Here is a 15,223-nt window from a genome sequence, read left to right as displayed (position 1 = left end):
ATCACTGAGTATTAAACCAAGAGCATCCACTCTGGCATTCTTAATAAAAGTTCAAAATCCACTGAAATTTCTCATTTGGAAGATTTTTGAACAGGATAATAACTATGTCCCCGTGATTTTTATTATATAAAAGAGCTGACATACAAATCATTTTGAACAGTGAAGGCATATAGAGATAAAAAATTTTCTGAACTCTTATATTCAGAATGTTCTCTTCATGGTACAAGTATTTGCCAAAAGCAGTTACTTTCTCACCCGTCGCTAGAATATAACCCTTGTATCATGAGGGATAGAGAAAGTTTATTTTTACCACTTTATAAACATTTTTACTGAAGTATAACACACAGACAGGAAAGTTCACAAATCAGAAGTGTTCAGCTTGTGTTATTACATGGTAACTACACCCAGGTAATCACTACTTAGACCAAGAGATAGCACAGTACCTTTATTTTGCCTCTCCCAATTATTCCCCTCTGCCTCTTTCCCAAAGGTAACCACAAGCTTAACTTCTAACAGCCTTCATTAGTTTTTGCCTGGTTTGCACTTCACGTAAGTAAAATCATACAGTATGTATGCTTTTGTATCAGGCTTCTCACATTCTGCTTGATGTTCCTGAGGTTCACACATGTTGTTAGGTACAGCTGTAGTTCATGCAGTTTTATTGCTATATAGTCTCCACTGTGTTGAAAAACAATAATTCACTTACCCATTCTAATGTTAGTGACCACTTGTATTATTTCTTATGGCTGCTTTCCAGCTTTTTGCAAAATACAGCAAGTATCCTACCATTCAGATCCTCTTGAAGAGGTGCACCAAAACCTGTGGGTCACACTCTTGCCCTTCTTTGAGAAACTCCTCTCTTTCCTCAGTTTCCTACAATTCATAGACAGAAGAGAGATGCACTGACAGAGACCTGAGTGAAAGCATCAGGAGCAATGCAAATGTGGAGTAGAGCAGGCCTGATTTCCGATTGTTAAGAGAAGCACAGCACAAATAGAAGCACTGCTATTTTTTTCTGACCTTTGCACTGCCTTGTGCAATCCCTGGGCTGTGCTCTCCCCTAGCAGTTTAGATCTCACTGCTATGAAGGAGTTTGGGCAGGAGTTGTGTATTGAAAGTTCACCCTGATATCAATGAGGAGGAAGGATCAGAATAAAGCAGGGAGGTTACTGTCATGGTCCAAGGTAAGAGACAGTGCAGCTAGAGAAGCACGTAAGATGTAGGCTTGATAGGACTTGGTAATTAGGACATGATGCTCAGGCAATTGGGTGGATGGAGAGACTCTGAGGAGAGCAGATTGTAGAGGGATGACAAAAGTGACAGCAACTTGCCCTGGCTGGATGGAGTGTCATCCTGTACACTTTAAGGTCCAGGGATCAATTCCCTGCCACGGCACATGCCTGAGTTGTGGGTTCTGATCAATTGTTCTCTGTCAGATTAATGTTTCTCTCTATCTCCCTTCCTCTCTCTAAAATAAAATTTTTAAATACATATCCTCTGGTAAAGGTTAAAATAATAAAAATAAGTAAATAAAAAGTGATGGCAACTTTAGTGATAGCTGCTTAGATAGAATTCCTTCTCTCTTTGTACAGAACACAACTGTCTAGTTTGACTCTATCTTCTTTTGCTTTGAGGCAGAAGAAGGTGGGACCATATTCAAATTATTTCAGAGCTATTCTGCCTCATGCATTTAGGAAAACCCAGCTAACTCAGCTAGACTGTCCCAGACATGTACATTTCATGTGGACAATAATGCCAGTGGCCTACATGTGACTCATGTGTGCCTTTGGGTAACAAACTCTAGAAAGAAGCATGTTTTTACATGAAACAACTAGAGAAAAAAAGAAGTATTGGCTAGATACTGCATGCACATCACATCATCTCCAGGCAGCCTGAATCTGTAAATTATAGCATTAATGTGGACAGTAAGTACTTTGCTAATGTGAGATTTTGTAAACATTGTAATGGTAGTTGGCCAGGTGAATGAGCAGGAGTGTATAATTAGTGATGGTGTATGTTTAAATCCCTGGAAAACACAGGCCCTTTGGAATCTGAACTTGGTGTGAACCTCTTTTTCTCATAGAAGAGTCAGCAGGGAGAGAATTGGTATTGTCACTAACCCTTTTTCCATTAGCTACTCAATGCCCCTCCTCTCACTCCCTCTACCATCTCACTCTAGGGCCCTGATATGGAGCTGAGAGCAGAGAGGTGGAGCAAAGAGGGTCAGACATGGAAGTAAGAAGAAAAAAAGAGAGATTTTGGCCTTTGCTGATTTTTCTCAGTGGTTAGAGTGTTGGCCCACAAACTGAAGGGTCATAAGTTTGATTTCAATCAAGAGCATGTACCTCCATTGCAAGTTTGATTCCCTGCCCTGGGTCAGAGCGTGTGGGGAAGGCAACCAATCAATGTATCTCTCTCACAATGATGTTTCTCTCTGTCTCTCCCTCTCCCTTCCACGCTCTTTAAAAATCAATGGAAAAAATGTCCTCTGGTGAGGATTAACAACAACAAAAAGATTTTTTAGGACAGAGTCATTGGAAAAATAAGAGAAAATGGAAAAATTATAAGTCTAGAAGAGCAACTAAAGAACCAATCCAATTCAGCTAACCCCTTTAGAGACCTACTATATGTCCATTATAAGGAAATAAATTTGAACTCAAAAAATAATTTTTTCTTCTGTGGAATTGTTCAAAACCAAAAGAAACTGTCCTGTATTATAGTGAGGTTCCCATAACTTAAGTATGAAAACAAGACTGTTTCAGGGGAGACCATTATGTAAGATAGAAGTTGGCCAATTGACCTCTAGGTAACCATTTCAAATAGTTGTTTCTCTGACCATAATATTTGTTTAAAATAGAGCTGCCTTCAGTAACCCTGGCTTTCCATGGATAAGGAATTGAAGTTAGAGATACTACTTTCACCTTTTGTCCTACTCTTCTCTACCTACGTCATCAACACAGAAAACAAAACAAAGATGGAGGAGGTATAGCTCTGGCTGGAGTGGCTCAGTGGGTTGGAGTGTCATCCCGCACACAAAAGGGTGGTAGGTTCGATTCCCGGTCAGGGCACATAACTCAGTTTTGGGTTTGATCCCTGGTCCAGGTGTGTACAGTAGGCAACCATTCGGTGTTTCTCTCTCTCTCTCTCCCATACCCTCTCTCTCTGAAAGTCAATGAAAACATCCTTGGGTGAGGAATTAAAAGTTAAATAAATAAACAAAGATGGAGGAGGTGTAGAATGTTCCAGAGAGGAGAGAAGTTTCTGAGGGATGAGCTAGCTGGAATCCTGAAAGAAATATTATGAAAAGTCAGGGCACCAAAGAGGAGGAAACATCTCTTTGAGGTTCCTTGACTCATTACTTATCCAGTTGTGTTGATATAGTATCTGAGAATGCCCTAGTATAAAAGACCTAGAGCTTAATGATCACTGAATTTGGTTTCCATAATTTTTCTATAAACAGTATTATTAAACAATTTGCTCTGTAAGCTAAATGGCTATCCTCTTTATTACCTTGGCTCCAGAAATAACAATAAGCAAACATTTATGGAGAACTCATCAAGTGTTAGACACTGTTTAAAATGCTTTAAACAGATTAATGGACATAAGCTTTATAACAGTCCTAGGAGGTTATGCAAAGGACTGAATTTGTCCCTCCCCCCAATTTTATATTTTGAAGCTCTAACCCCTAATGTGATAGTATTTGGAGGTAGGGCCTTGGGAACTATCTAAGTTTAGATGAGATCATGTGGGTGGGGCCCTCATGATTGGATCAGTGCCTTTAAGAGGTAAGATACCAGAGAACTCTCTGGAAAAGTTGTATGAGCACACAATGAGAAGGTAGCTATCTGCAAGCCAGAAAGAGAGATCTAGTTAGAAGCTGACCTTGCTGGCACTCAGATGTTGAACTTCTGGTCTTCAGATCTATGAGAAAATAAATTTCTGTTGGTTAAGCCTCCCACTCTGTGGTATTTTGTATGGCAGCCGGAGCCAATTAATACAGGTCAGTACAATTATTATTCCCTTTTATATGAGGAAACTGAGAGATGGAGAAGTTAAAGATCTTGCCCAAGACAGCACACTAGTGACAGGAAGAAGTGGGACTCAAATCCAAGCAGGCTGCACCCAGAGCCTTTTCTCTCTACCACAGTGATCTCCTGCCAGCCTGTAATGTCTGTGCACCTGCTGCCTTTACTGCATTTCCCAAGTCATTTCACAAACTGGTTTAATCATTCTTCACAGCATTGTGATGTCGATAGAGCAGACATTGCTCTCCTATTTTTATAAGCTGAGAAAATTGATAGATTAGGTGGAATGGACAAGGAGAAAACTCCAAGGACTAAGAGAACCAAGAACAAATTAAACACAACTAGTAATTTTCTGAACTGAGCTGACATGAACATCATGAGGTCATGTATATCCAACACCGAGATGATGAATGATGCCTGATATGAAGAATGTACTAAGTGAATTATTGAATGTCAAATGATTGGGTCAAAAATGACACAAAACCCCAAAGTCAAAGCAGTGCTGAGTAAAAGAATCTTTTATTTTTAATCACAAGCTTAATTATTCATCAATTCGTTGTTTCATTAATTATTCAGTTAACAATTATCTAGAGTGAACAATGGACCAGGCATTCAGTTCTATTTCTATCCTTTTCTAATCGATGCGACCTCCTGACACAATGTACTTTGAAATACCCTGTCACTGAGTATATTGCTTCTTGAAATGCATCTTAAATAGAAAAATACATACTTTAGATCCAAGAGAAAGGGAGGGAAAAGCATAAATCCAAAAAAGGAGAAAAACATACGCCATGAACCAAAACATGGTATAAAAATTCAATCAATATTTCATTTCTCAGCAAACCCCCATTTCTCATTGTTTTTGTTGAATTATTGATTTTCTTCTGCTGAATTTGCTTTTTCTTGAAGAGAATTTGTATCTTCAGTAGGAAATTGTGGGAGTATGGTGAAAAGTAATTCATAAATAACTCATTTGATAAAAAGAGTCATATTTTTATTCTAGCCCCACCCCTAAAATCTGGGAGGTCAAGAATCATTCCCAGCATCACTGTAGCTTCTCTCTTCTATATATCCATGTTCTGAGTCACAGGATGAAGAGGCACAGCTTCTATGGCCAGGTCTGTTTACTTACTTACTTCCAAGCAGGCGTGTCCCACCACTGAGGTTTTGCGCTCCTGCTTTATTTCACCTAACAAAATTATCCTTGTAGACCGACTATTTGGCTTTGTGAGTTATGTCAATACCTTGGAATTGTACCACCCACAGTGTCCCAAATTCTGTCATGCACAGAGGCTCAGTATTTGAACGTCACCTATAGAAAAGTAACTAGTCAGCACCAGGTCACAGTGGAATCACTTTGCTGCAGTCTGATTTAGCCTTCCATTGTTTTCCCTTTATGCCGTGAGCTAAACAAACCCAGTCTTCAGGTATGGATACTTTCTTCATTTTTAGTTTTTCCGGTAAGATTTTAGTTTAACTGCCTGGAGAATAAACAGGCACTTTTGAGAGCAACCGTATTTTCAAAAATACATGAAGTAAAAACAGAGCAACAAATTACCCAGGCAATTGACTTTCATTGTTATGATGTCTCAGGCTCTCTGTTTTCTTTATTAACCCATGCTGCCTGCAGAGAGAAGTAGCACTTTTGAGAGGACCATTGGCAACTATAAAGCCAAATGCCAGTCAAGCAAACCAATAGCCGATCTTCCCAAGGAAAGAGGTTGAAAATCTGTCTCTACAAACGACATTCATGCCTCAAAATGCATTTCAGAACACGTACATAAAGTTGCACTAATTTGGTCTGGCTAGTTAGTATGTTCAGTTTCAGGAATAACAATTAAAATAATAATTAATAATAATATCAAACACTTTTATAGTATTCTGTTCCCTTTTTAGGACACTGAGAAATAGGAAATTCAAGGGAACATGGCCATGCAGTGTAGGTGCTGAGAAAATTTAGAATGGCATAGGCAGCATTTTATTAAGATAATAAAATTTAGTCTGAACCATATAAAAGTGCCAATATTTGACAGTTTTTGACCTAATGAATCCGTTGTTATATTGTTCAGCCTAATAATAGTAACACAAATGACTAAGCACACAGCTGAGGTCAGGCTCTGAGTCAGGCTCTGTGTTCCCAGTGTGGCCAGAGTCAGCTCATCTCCTTAGATCTCAGTCTTTTTATCTGTAAAATGAGTGGCTCTCAAACTTTAGCATTCAGTCCACATAGAAAGGGTAAAACACCCCATGTCTCCTTTATACTAATAGCTCTTAAATTCTAGTGGCAAAAAAAAAAAAAAAAAAAACCCGCTGAAGAATGTAACTGTGATAACAGACCATGGGTGTGAAGAGGATTATATGTGCAGGTGCTTTAGCAATAGGGATATATTTGTTGCTGTTTAGGGATGATAAGTACATGTCTTGAAGCCTAATATTGGAACATGTGAGGCCAAAATATGGTTCATGCCAATTATGTATCATTAAGAATTAATAAATTTATTTATAACAAATAGAAGGGAGAATGGTAAACCTAAACTGAATGTATAGTTAAAAGCAAGAATAGTGGTAAATGATAACTGTGACCAACTCAAGAAAATATTTTGGATGCAGTCTTTGTAAAAAGCATTTTGCCCGCCCTAGCCAGTTTGGCTCTGGATAGAGTGCCAGCCTGTAGACTGAAGAGTCCCAGGTTCGATTCTGGTCAAGAGCACATGCCCAAGTTGCAGGCATGATCCCCAGAGAGGGGCGTGCAGGAGGCAGCTGATCAATGATTCTTTCTCATCGTTGATGTTTCTCTATCTCTCCCCCTCGCCTTTCCTCTCTGAAATTATATATATATATATATATATATATATTTAAAAAAGCATTTTGCCCCTGAGTTTGGGGATTTCTACCTCTCTGCCTACACAGTAGAAGACATGTGACATAACCAGTGTCACATGTCAGCTAGTCTTCCTGGAGGAATACTAAATAGAAGTTGTCCATGAACCCTACTAACCCACTACCTTGAGGACCAATTAAAAAACATTAATTCACTTAGTAGTTACTAGTCAGCAGCTCTTAATCACATTTAAAACTAAATATTTATGAAATTGCTAGTGGTTTACTTAAAAGTGACAAAAAGTATTTGTTTGGCATGTTTGTGATGCCCTCACCTTCTGTTCCTAATTCTGTCAGGTTGGCCAATGTTGATATCGAACTTCTTTTTTAAACCCTACCTCACAGTAAGAAATATATTTGCTTTAAATCTCAGGACACACATACACAGTCGCCCCTACATCAGGGCAGTCTGAGCTCTACACAAAAGTGCCAGAACAAGCTAGTGAGTAGGGGTTAATACTTAAGCCAAATTCTGTGCACCTTGTGGGATGTCTGGCGTGTGTGTGTGTGTGTGTGTGTGTGTGTGTGTGACATCTATGCACAAATATATTAGTATTTCTACAACACAGCAACCAAGCACACTCAATTAAATTGATATTGCAACCCTCATATGGGTTGCAATGTGCCATTTGAAAAATATTACTTTTTTTAAATATTGCTAAGGACCAGTTAAAGTGGCTCAGTGGTTGAGAGTCAACCTATGAACCAGGAGGTAACAGTTCGATACCTGGTCATGGCACATGCCTGAGTTGTGGCCCGATCCCAAGTAGGGGGTGTGCAGGAGGCAGCCAATCAATGACACTCTTTCATCATTGATATTTCTATCTCTCTCCTACATCCTTCCTCTCTGAAATGAATAAAAATATTTTTTTAATGTTGCTCGAGTACTAGACTTATCAGGGTGATCACTTTGTAAGTTATATAAATGTCTAACCACTTTGTTGAAACCTGAAATGAATATAATATTGTATGTCAACTATAATTGAAATATTAAAAAAACACACACACACACATTTTAGATGTTGCCTACATATGAATTCTCTTTGACCTCCATGGACAGCAGAGGAGCTTCTGCTGCCTTAGAGATCTAAAGTGAGGTCTTTCCATCTTTAAAAACAAATACATGAAAACACACTTGGAAGTTGCACAATGAATGGGTTTGAGGCTGAGGGTCAAAAGAAAAGATGGCAGGAACTAGGGATGCTGAGTCTGGGGGCGGGGGGGGGGGGGGGGGATGCCATGTCCGAAGCCAAGAGTAAGTGGCAGTCCTCCAAAGCTTTAGTAGCTACCAGGGTGGCCAGATGTTGGAGGGGCTAGGCATTTATCTGTGATCCCTACAAACAAACATTCACTCACTCAGCCTCCTGAGCATTTATTGAGTACCAGCTACTTGCCAGCTTCTGTACTAGAGACTACAAATAGAAAAGGAATAGCAAATACAGTCAGGTAAACTTCATGCAAAGAAACTAAGCTTTTGATGTGACAGTTAAGCATGCCTGATGGCTAACACAGATCTGTGGAGATGCAACCGATAGCATTGAGAGATGATGAATTTGTTTAAAGTTCTATTGAATGGCTTTAGTGATTCATGTAGCCCCTCGTTTATCAAGGTTGTCATTTGATGTCAATTTCTAAAAAATTCTAAGTATTCCCTTCAGAGCAGAAATGTAATAGTAACAGAGAAGCAGATGTCCTCAGAAGATTAGCTTACAAACCGAGCCAAAACTAGGCCCAAGGCTGCCTCTCCCCCTGCTCCCCAGATAAAACATGAAACTATAAGAGTTTCCATCTGAACTTTAAAAGAGCCTTTTAAGACTCTGGCTTTAGACGTCTTTTTTCCTGAGAAAATTCATAAGCTTTTCTTGTATTTTAGAATATTCAATTTGCAGGAAAGCATACAGGATAATGAATGCATAAATCTTCTCAATTTCTCACTAAGCCTGAGTGATGTGGCATTGCTCTTACTGCCTTTGAGCTCTCACCAATCTCTTTTAAACTAGAAAATAAATCAGTTAAAGACTGCGATCCCCATTGTCTCACTGAATTGAAAATTCAATGTCAAAGCTTGTTTGGGGAGATCTGTGAGTTTACTATTATCTTGAAGCTATAGAGAGACATATTATGGTTTGATAGAAAATGGATTTTCTAAGTGTGAGAACTGCCTTGGTACATAAGAAGTTCCCCAATGTCAGAAGTATTCAAGAATAATTGCAGGTCACTTGCTATCTGGTTGGAGTGAGGAGAGAGACATTACACAAAATTACCCTTCTGCTCCCTACCAACCTAGAGATAGTATGTTTCCATTAAACTGATTTCACCAGCCTTTAACTGGGTTCTTTTCCAGAAAAGCACTTCCTGTACTTGCCTTCTGGAATCACATAAAATCAATAATTGTTCTTAAATAGCCAACATGTACTGACTATTGCATGGCAAATTCTAGCTAAGTACTTTAAAGACACTAATTTGATGATATCAGGGGCACAATTCTTATTCTCAGTAATAAGAGATTACATAATTCAGAAGGGCATAGAGACACGACAGAACCAGAATATGAAACCAGTGATTGAACTCATAACCACTAAGCTATAATGTCTATTATTTATGTATTCCTGACCTTTGCTGATATCTGTTTATTCATCTACATTATTTGGGAATAGCATATACACTATTGTTTAAATAGCCATCTTAAATTTTAAAATATTGGATCATAAATGTTCAACAAGGAAATAGTTAATTAACTTGAAATCATTAAAATGTTCTTGACACAAAGCTACTCAAACATAGGAAAATGTGTGCAATATAGCTAATGAAATAAAGTGGATTTTTTTTGTGACCTCAATTTTGTTTTTAAAATGTTCATGGCCTAGTTGGTGTGTCTCAATGGTTGAGCATCTACCTATGAACCAGGTCCGTTGCTCATTTTTTAATTGGGTTGTTTATCATCCTACTGTTAAGTTGTGGAATACAGGCTCTGCAGTCCCCATTTAGTTCAATGTTTAGGTTAGTTAAAGGGGAGGAATTATAATAGATGGGCTCCCAGAAATTGTATCTGTTTCTTGGAGGAGGAGTCTGTGAATCAGGCTTAAGCCAGGGGTGTTGCCTTTATGACAAAGGCCATTACTGAAAGTAGGATAGAGATGGCTCCTTGCCCCAGAGCTGTCAGAGGTGTCCAGGAATTGATGCTGAGTCTTCCGTGATTTCGTGATTCATTAAAACCAGGACATCAGAAATGCTACGCTGGGTTATACCAGGGGTATCTCTGGCCAAACAAGGACCCAAAGCATTACAAGCTGATGTGAGAAATCCTGGGCTAAAAGGTATGTGGCAGGTGCTGTAGGACTATCAGGGTGATCATGAACTCAGTCTGTGAAGTTCAGAAGGATTCCCAGAGGCAGCTGTGTTGAGTGAGTTTTAGAAGAATGAATGGTGTCAGCAGACAAAAAGGAAGAAAGAACAATCTGGGCAAAGTCCCCAAGTTCTGCAGGAAGAAGACAGAAAGAAGAGAGGCTGTCAGGAGAGCAGGTTCGTGAAGAAGCACTGTGTTTCACTAGGAACACGGGCTTTCTGTGGGCAGTTGGTGAGGGGTCAGCACACGCTTTTAAGAGGAGAGACCACTTTAGAAAGAGTTCACTGAGGGCTGGCATGGCAATGCACTGAGATTAGAGGGAGGCGACCTGTTTCAAGAGAGCCTCATTCATGCCCATGGTAGTGTTGACAAAGAGGAACATCCAGATAAGAGGACATTTTAGAGAAAGAATTGATAGGGGTTTATGTCTGATTTAAATGTGGAATCAGGTTTAAGACTGAAATACATAGCTTAGATCACTAGGAAAACTGTGATGCCATTAAGCAAAGACCTTAAGCCCTATGATAACCATGGTTTTTCCTGAAACCTTTCTAAAACTAGAGTGTGACTTCAACTGTATACTAGTTCTGTGGCATCTGACATTTGTACTAAAGTTTTAACTTTCCAGAGCACTTTCTCTTGTTTGGTCTCATTAAACATGCCATTTGACAAATGAAAAACTAATTGTAAGTGAGCTGACTAAATTGGTCAGCTGGATTTGGCTGTGTTGGGACTAGAACCAAATTTCCAGACTCCCTAGTCTTAGGTTTTTTAATCAAATCCCAGATCAGACAGTCTTGCACCCCCATGCCCTTGCCATTTTTTTGTTTTTTTGTTTGTTTTCTATTGTGTATGAATGATACTAGAATTGGAAAGACCTTTTAATAGAAGGGAAAGCTGGGAGCTTTGGAAGAGCCACAGAGAAATCTTAGAAGCTTCTGGGGAGAAAGAGGCAACCAGCAGAGGTGCAAAAAGGAGCAAATGTCAATGAGCATTCTAGGCCTTTGTGTCACAGTACAAAGACATCTGGGTGTATTAGCTTCCCTATAAACTTCACCCCTGCACATCACATTAACCCTGGGTGATGGGGACTGGAAGGTAGGAAGGGTAATGGCTATGAATGGCGACTATAGTGGACTATACTTAGGACAGTCCCCCGATCCCTCAAATCTATTCAGAGGGGCCTCCTGTGGCTTACTAATCAGCATTACCTTCAAAATCTGTCCTCCGGAAATCTCAACCACTAAATAAGTAGATTTGTTGATTTGTTGGGTGAGATTATGTGCAGAAGCTAAGAAAATAAACCCGTTTGATTTAAAGTGAAATTTCGACCTCAGTGAGCAGAGGAAATGATGAGTCTTGGTCCCAAGTCTTGCTTTTAGGTAAAAATCCAAATCATCCGAATTTCCAAATGTCCCATTATTTCTCTATTAGAAATAGTAGGGAGAGTCGTTTGGCAGTTATCCTCTGTTCATGTTGGTGATTGGGAAGAGGCAAAACACCTCTCAGACGAGGTAGACATCTGTGGGCAGGAAGAGAGTTTTCATCTACAGGGATCATTACTGTCAGTTTCTAGGAGCCAACGGGGGAAATGGTTTTAGGGCACTCAGAGGAAAAAAAATAGACCGTTTTCTCAATGAAAATCCTCATGCTTTGTTTTTTCTTGAGACAGATAGGACCCTCACAGGGTCCACAATAACAAATCTACCCTGACAATCAGCTCTCACTTGTGGCCAACTGACTTGGAAATGGTGGTCAAACAATCGTATTTAATAGAGGACACACTCCCTAATTCTACAGCCCTCAGCACTCATTGATTATCTGTCTCCCTGCCTCAGAAACTCATCTGATTGCAGCATGCTTCCTCGTCAATGATCTACGATTAGCAGACTTGGTAGCTACTTGTAAAATAAATGAGCAAAGTACTGCTTTTAAAGGAAGTTCTCCCCGCCCACTAATATTTTTGTGTGGGGTGGAAGAGAAATCCATACAGAAAATGCACTCCCACACCCATAGGTGTGGTTTAAATAGACCTTGCTTAGTTTATGACCCAACCTAAACCTGTGAGACTCCCACAGCTATCCAGCCCATCGAGGCAGCCAGTCTGTCAAGACCAGAAGTTTAGTGATAATCCCATTTCAATGTTTCCTGAAAACCACTTGGAACATTTTTTTAAAAATCTTCAAACAAATTCAATTCCCTTCGTTCTGTTTTTCTAGTTTTAATTTGTTTCTGATGAACACATTTGCAGCTTATTTTTTTAAAACAAAACATTTACACTGAAATGATTCATCTTAGGTGAGCTTGATTGATTCCTATTTGAGTTTTTTTTTTTTAATCATAGGATTTTCTAGCCTGTGCACTTTAATTTTGATAAACAGAATAAGAGGGAGAAAGAGTAGGTGGTTACCATGGCGACCACAGCTCTGATCTGTGTATCAACAGATAGGACAGGGAAACAACAGTGCCATACTAAACGAAATTGCAATTACAATCAGTAGTTGTGAGAGGAAATTGAAATGACTGGGCTCCACTTAGCAACTGGTTAATCACTCAATACATGAAAAGCAGAGCTACACCTTGGCTTCACTTGTATATTCTGTACAGATCAAAAGAGGAAAAAAAAACAAAACTTGCAGCACATATGAAAACGAAGAGTCCTTAAGCATATTTGGAAAATGCTCTTAGGTAAGAATAAAAATTATCCTAATTTCCACATGTTAGCTATTCATCCTGAAATACTAAAAACAAAACAAAACAAAACAAAAAAACGTTAGACAAGGTCTGGATGTTGGCATTAGCAGATTGCCTACTGTGTTTCCCCGAAAATAAGACATCCTCCAAAAATAAGACCTAGTGCAACTTTGGGAGAAAAAATTAATATGACACTGTCTTATTTCGGGGAAACAGGGTAGTAACTAGGCCCTAGTTCAAAGGAAATGAGAAAAGGGGTTGGTTTCTCAGGTTAGGGGAGGGGCTAGTTAATGGTTCGATGTAGCTATAGAAGGTGAAGTTCGAATGTCAGCTTTCCTTCAAAAGCCATCCCTTTTTGAATACTCTTCCCACCTAGAGGCTGCTGTAAACAGGCATTTCCTGGCCTAGGGGGACCAGCAAATTCCAGCCCCCAAGTCAAAGCATTAACTCTATGGTGTGAATAACTTAGTTCTACATTTTAGGAGAAGATAGCAGATTAACACTTAGTGTTGGAATTTCAAACACCAGCAGCTAGCTAAAGGGCGGGATGGGATGTGGGGGTAACCAGTCCTTCAGACTCCCTTCAGCAGGCACCCAGGCAGATTCCCACCTCCTCCAGTTTTGCAGCGGGAAGGCCTCTGTAGCTGAGAAGAGAAAGAGGTGATTTAAACAGCATAGACCTGGGAAGTGCTTTGTTATGGCTTTAAAAAAGGGGCAGGAAGGAGAAAATAATCCCAGCTCTTAAAGTGGCCCTTTTGTTTTGCAAAGCATCACAACTAGCTGTGCCTCTAGCCTGGGAACCTGGCTCCACCTGCTTCACTCCTTAGGCTTTGGCCTCTGCTCAGGAGCTTCAGCTGTGTTTGCGGGCGGAGTTCACACACCACACAACTCAGCCGGGAGGAGGGAGTGGAGCTGAACTTGGGGAGCAGCTGCGTGCTATGCTGAGACCCTCTGGACACTGGCTAAGGAGCTGCGGTGAGAATCATGCTGCTTTTCTCAGACCCATCTCTCTTGACAGACCCGTGGGGAATCGTGGCCAGTGAAATGAAGAGATCTGCCTGCCTTTCCTTCTTATAACTAACTGCCTGCCATTTCTTAGCACTCATTGCTTGCAGGCATCTGCTCAAGGCTGCTTCTTTGTCTGTTGGTTGCCACCTGTGTTCTGGGGGAACAACAATCAATGAGTATTTCTCTTCCTCCACCTCAGTCAGTGCAGCTCTGAAATCGTACTCTGAGTTTGACTCACCACTGGCCTCTTCAGAGTCAGTCTGAAGAGTTAATCTGTGAGCTGCTAGGCTTGATACTGTGTATCCCAGAGAGAGATTTGGGAATTTGAAGCTTTTGCTGCTCACTTAAATGGGTTCCAGAAATGCCTGGATCTACATTGATTTCTCATCAGATATCTGATGTTTTGTTCAAAAAGTCAGAGCCTGCTGAGAGAGCGTAGTTCTAATGCTGGGAGGCAGACTTGTGTCTGAAAGAACCAATCGATTTACAGGGTTGAATTTTGCCTTTACTAATTGTAAGCTATGCAGCGTTGGAAAGCCACTGAACTTTGTGCCTTCATTTTCTCATCCATAAAATGGGAATTATATCCATACTTCGTAAGGTTGTTTAAAAATTGGTAGCTGCACGTGGAAAGCTGGACTCGAAGGTCCTCTAGGAAACAGGGACAATGATTACCTAATTTGGGGGCATATGGTGAAGTATCCAGAAAAGGTAATTTATTTATTTATTTTTAAAAATACATATTTTATTGTTAATAGTAGTATAGGTGTCTCCCACTCCCCCCCTTATCCTTCTCCTTCCAGCTCTAACCCCCCCCCCCCAAGGTCTTTACCCCCTTTTGCCTGTGTCCATAGGCGATGCATATAATTATATAAGTTCTTTGGTTTATCTCTTCTTGTCCCTCCAACCCCACATGGAGGTACGTCATCCTGTGTTCCATGCCTCCATGCTTCAGGTCTTATTTTATTGGTCAATTCATTTTGTTCATTAGATTCCACAAATAAGTGAGATCATATGATATTTGTCTTTCTTAAATTGGCTTATTTCACTTAGCAAAATAGTCTCTAGGTCCATCCATGCTGTCCCTTAAAGTAAGAGACCCATCTTTTTTTTTTTTTTTTTTTTTTTTTTTTTTTTTTTTTTTTTTTTTTTTTTTTTTTTTTTTTTTTTTTTTTTTACTGCTGCATAGTATTCCATTGTGTAACAGAAAAGGTAATTGATTAACAATTGTAGTATTAGTTCAGAATGTCAGCTCAGATCCTTCAGCCTG

General features: G+C 39.7%; 1 protein-coding gene across 18 annotated transcripts in view; it reads left to right on the top strand.

The window, feature by feature from the left end:
* The window catches only part of DLG2 (discs large MAGUK scaffold protein 2), a 1,831,272-nt gene that overhangs the window by 1,585,134 nt on the left and 230,915 nt on the right, over nucleotides 1-15,223 (top strand). The window contains exon 1 of one of the 18 annotated variants that reach the window (XM_036427320.2): nucleotides 13,809-13,920. The exons of the other annotated variants lie outside the window; for them this stretch is intronic. Within the exon in view, the coding sequence (XP_036283213.1) occupies nucleotides 13,884-13,920 (37 nt within the window). The 5' untranslated portion in view covers nucleotides 13,809-13,883. Of the gene's footprint in view, nucleotides 1-13,808; nucleotides 13,921-15,223 lie in introns of those variants that run through there. 18 annotated transcript variants of the gene reach the window in all.

The sequence above is a fragment of the Pipistrellus kuhlii genome, unplaced genomic scaffold (genome assembly GCF_014108245.1).
Source record: "Pipistrellus kuhlii isolate mPipKuh1 unplaced genomic scaffold, mPipKuh1.p scaffold_m20_p_9, whole genome shotgun sequence".
NCBI classification, from domain to species: domain Eukaryota; kingdom Metazoa; phylum Chordata; class Mammalia; order Chiroptera; family Vespertilionidae; genus Pipistrellus; species Pipistrellus kuhlii.
The sequence above is the reverse complement of the archived record's forward strand: the minus strand, read 5'-3'. Positions and strand labels throughout refer to the sequence as shown.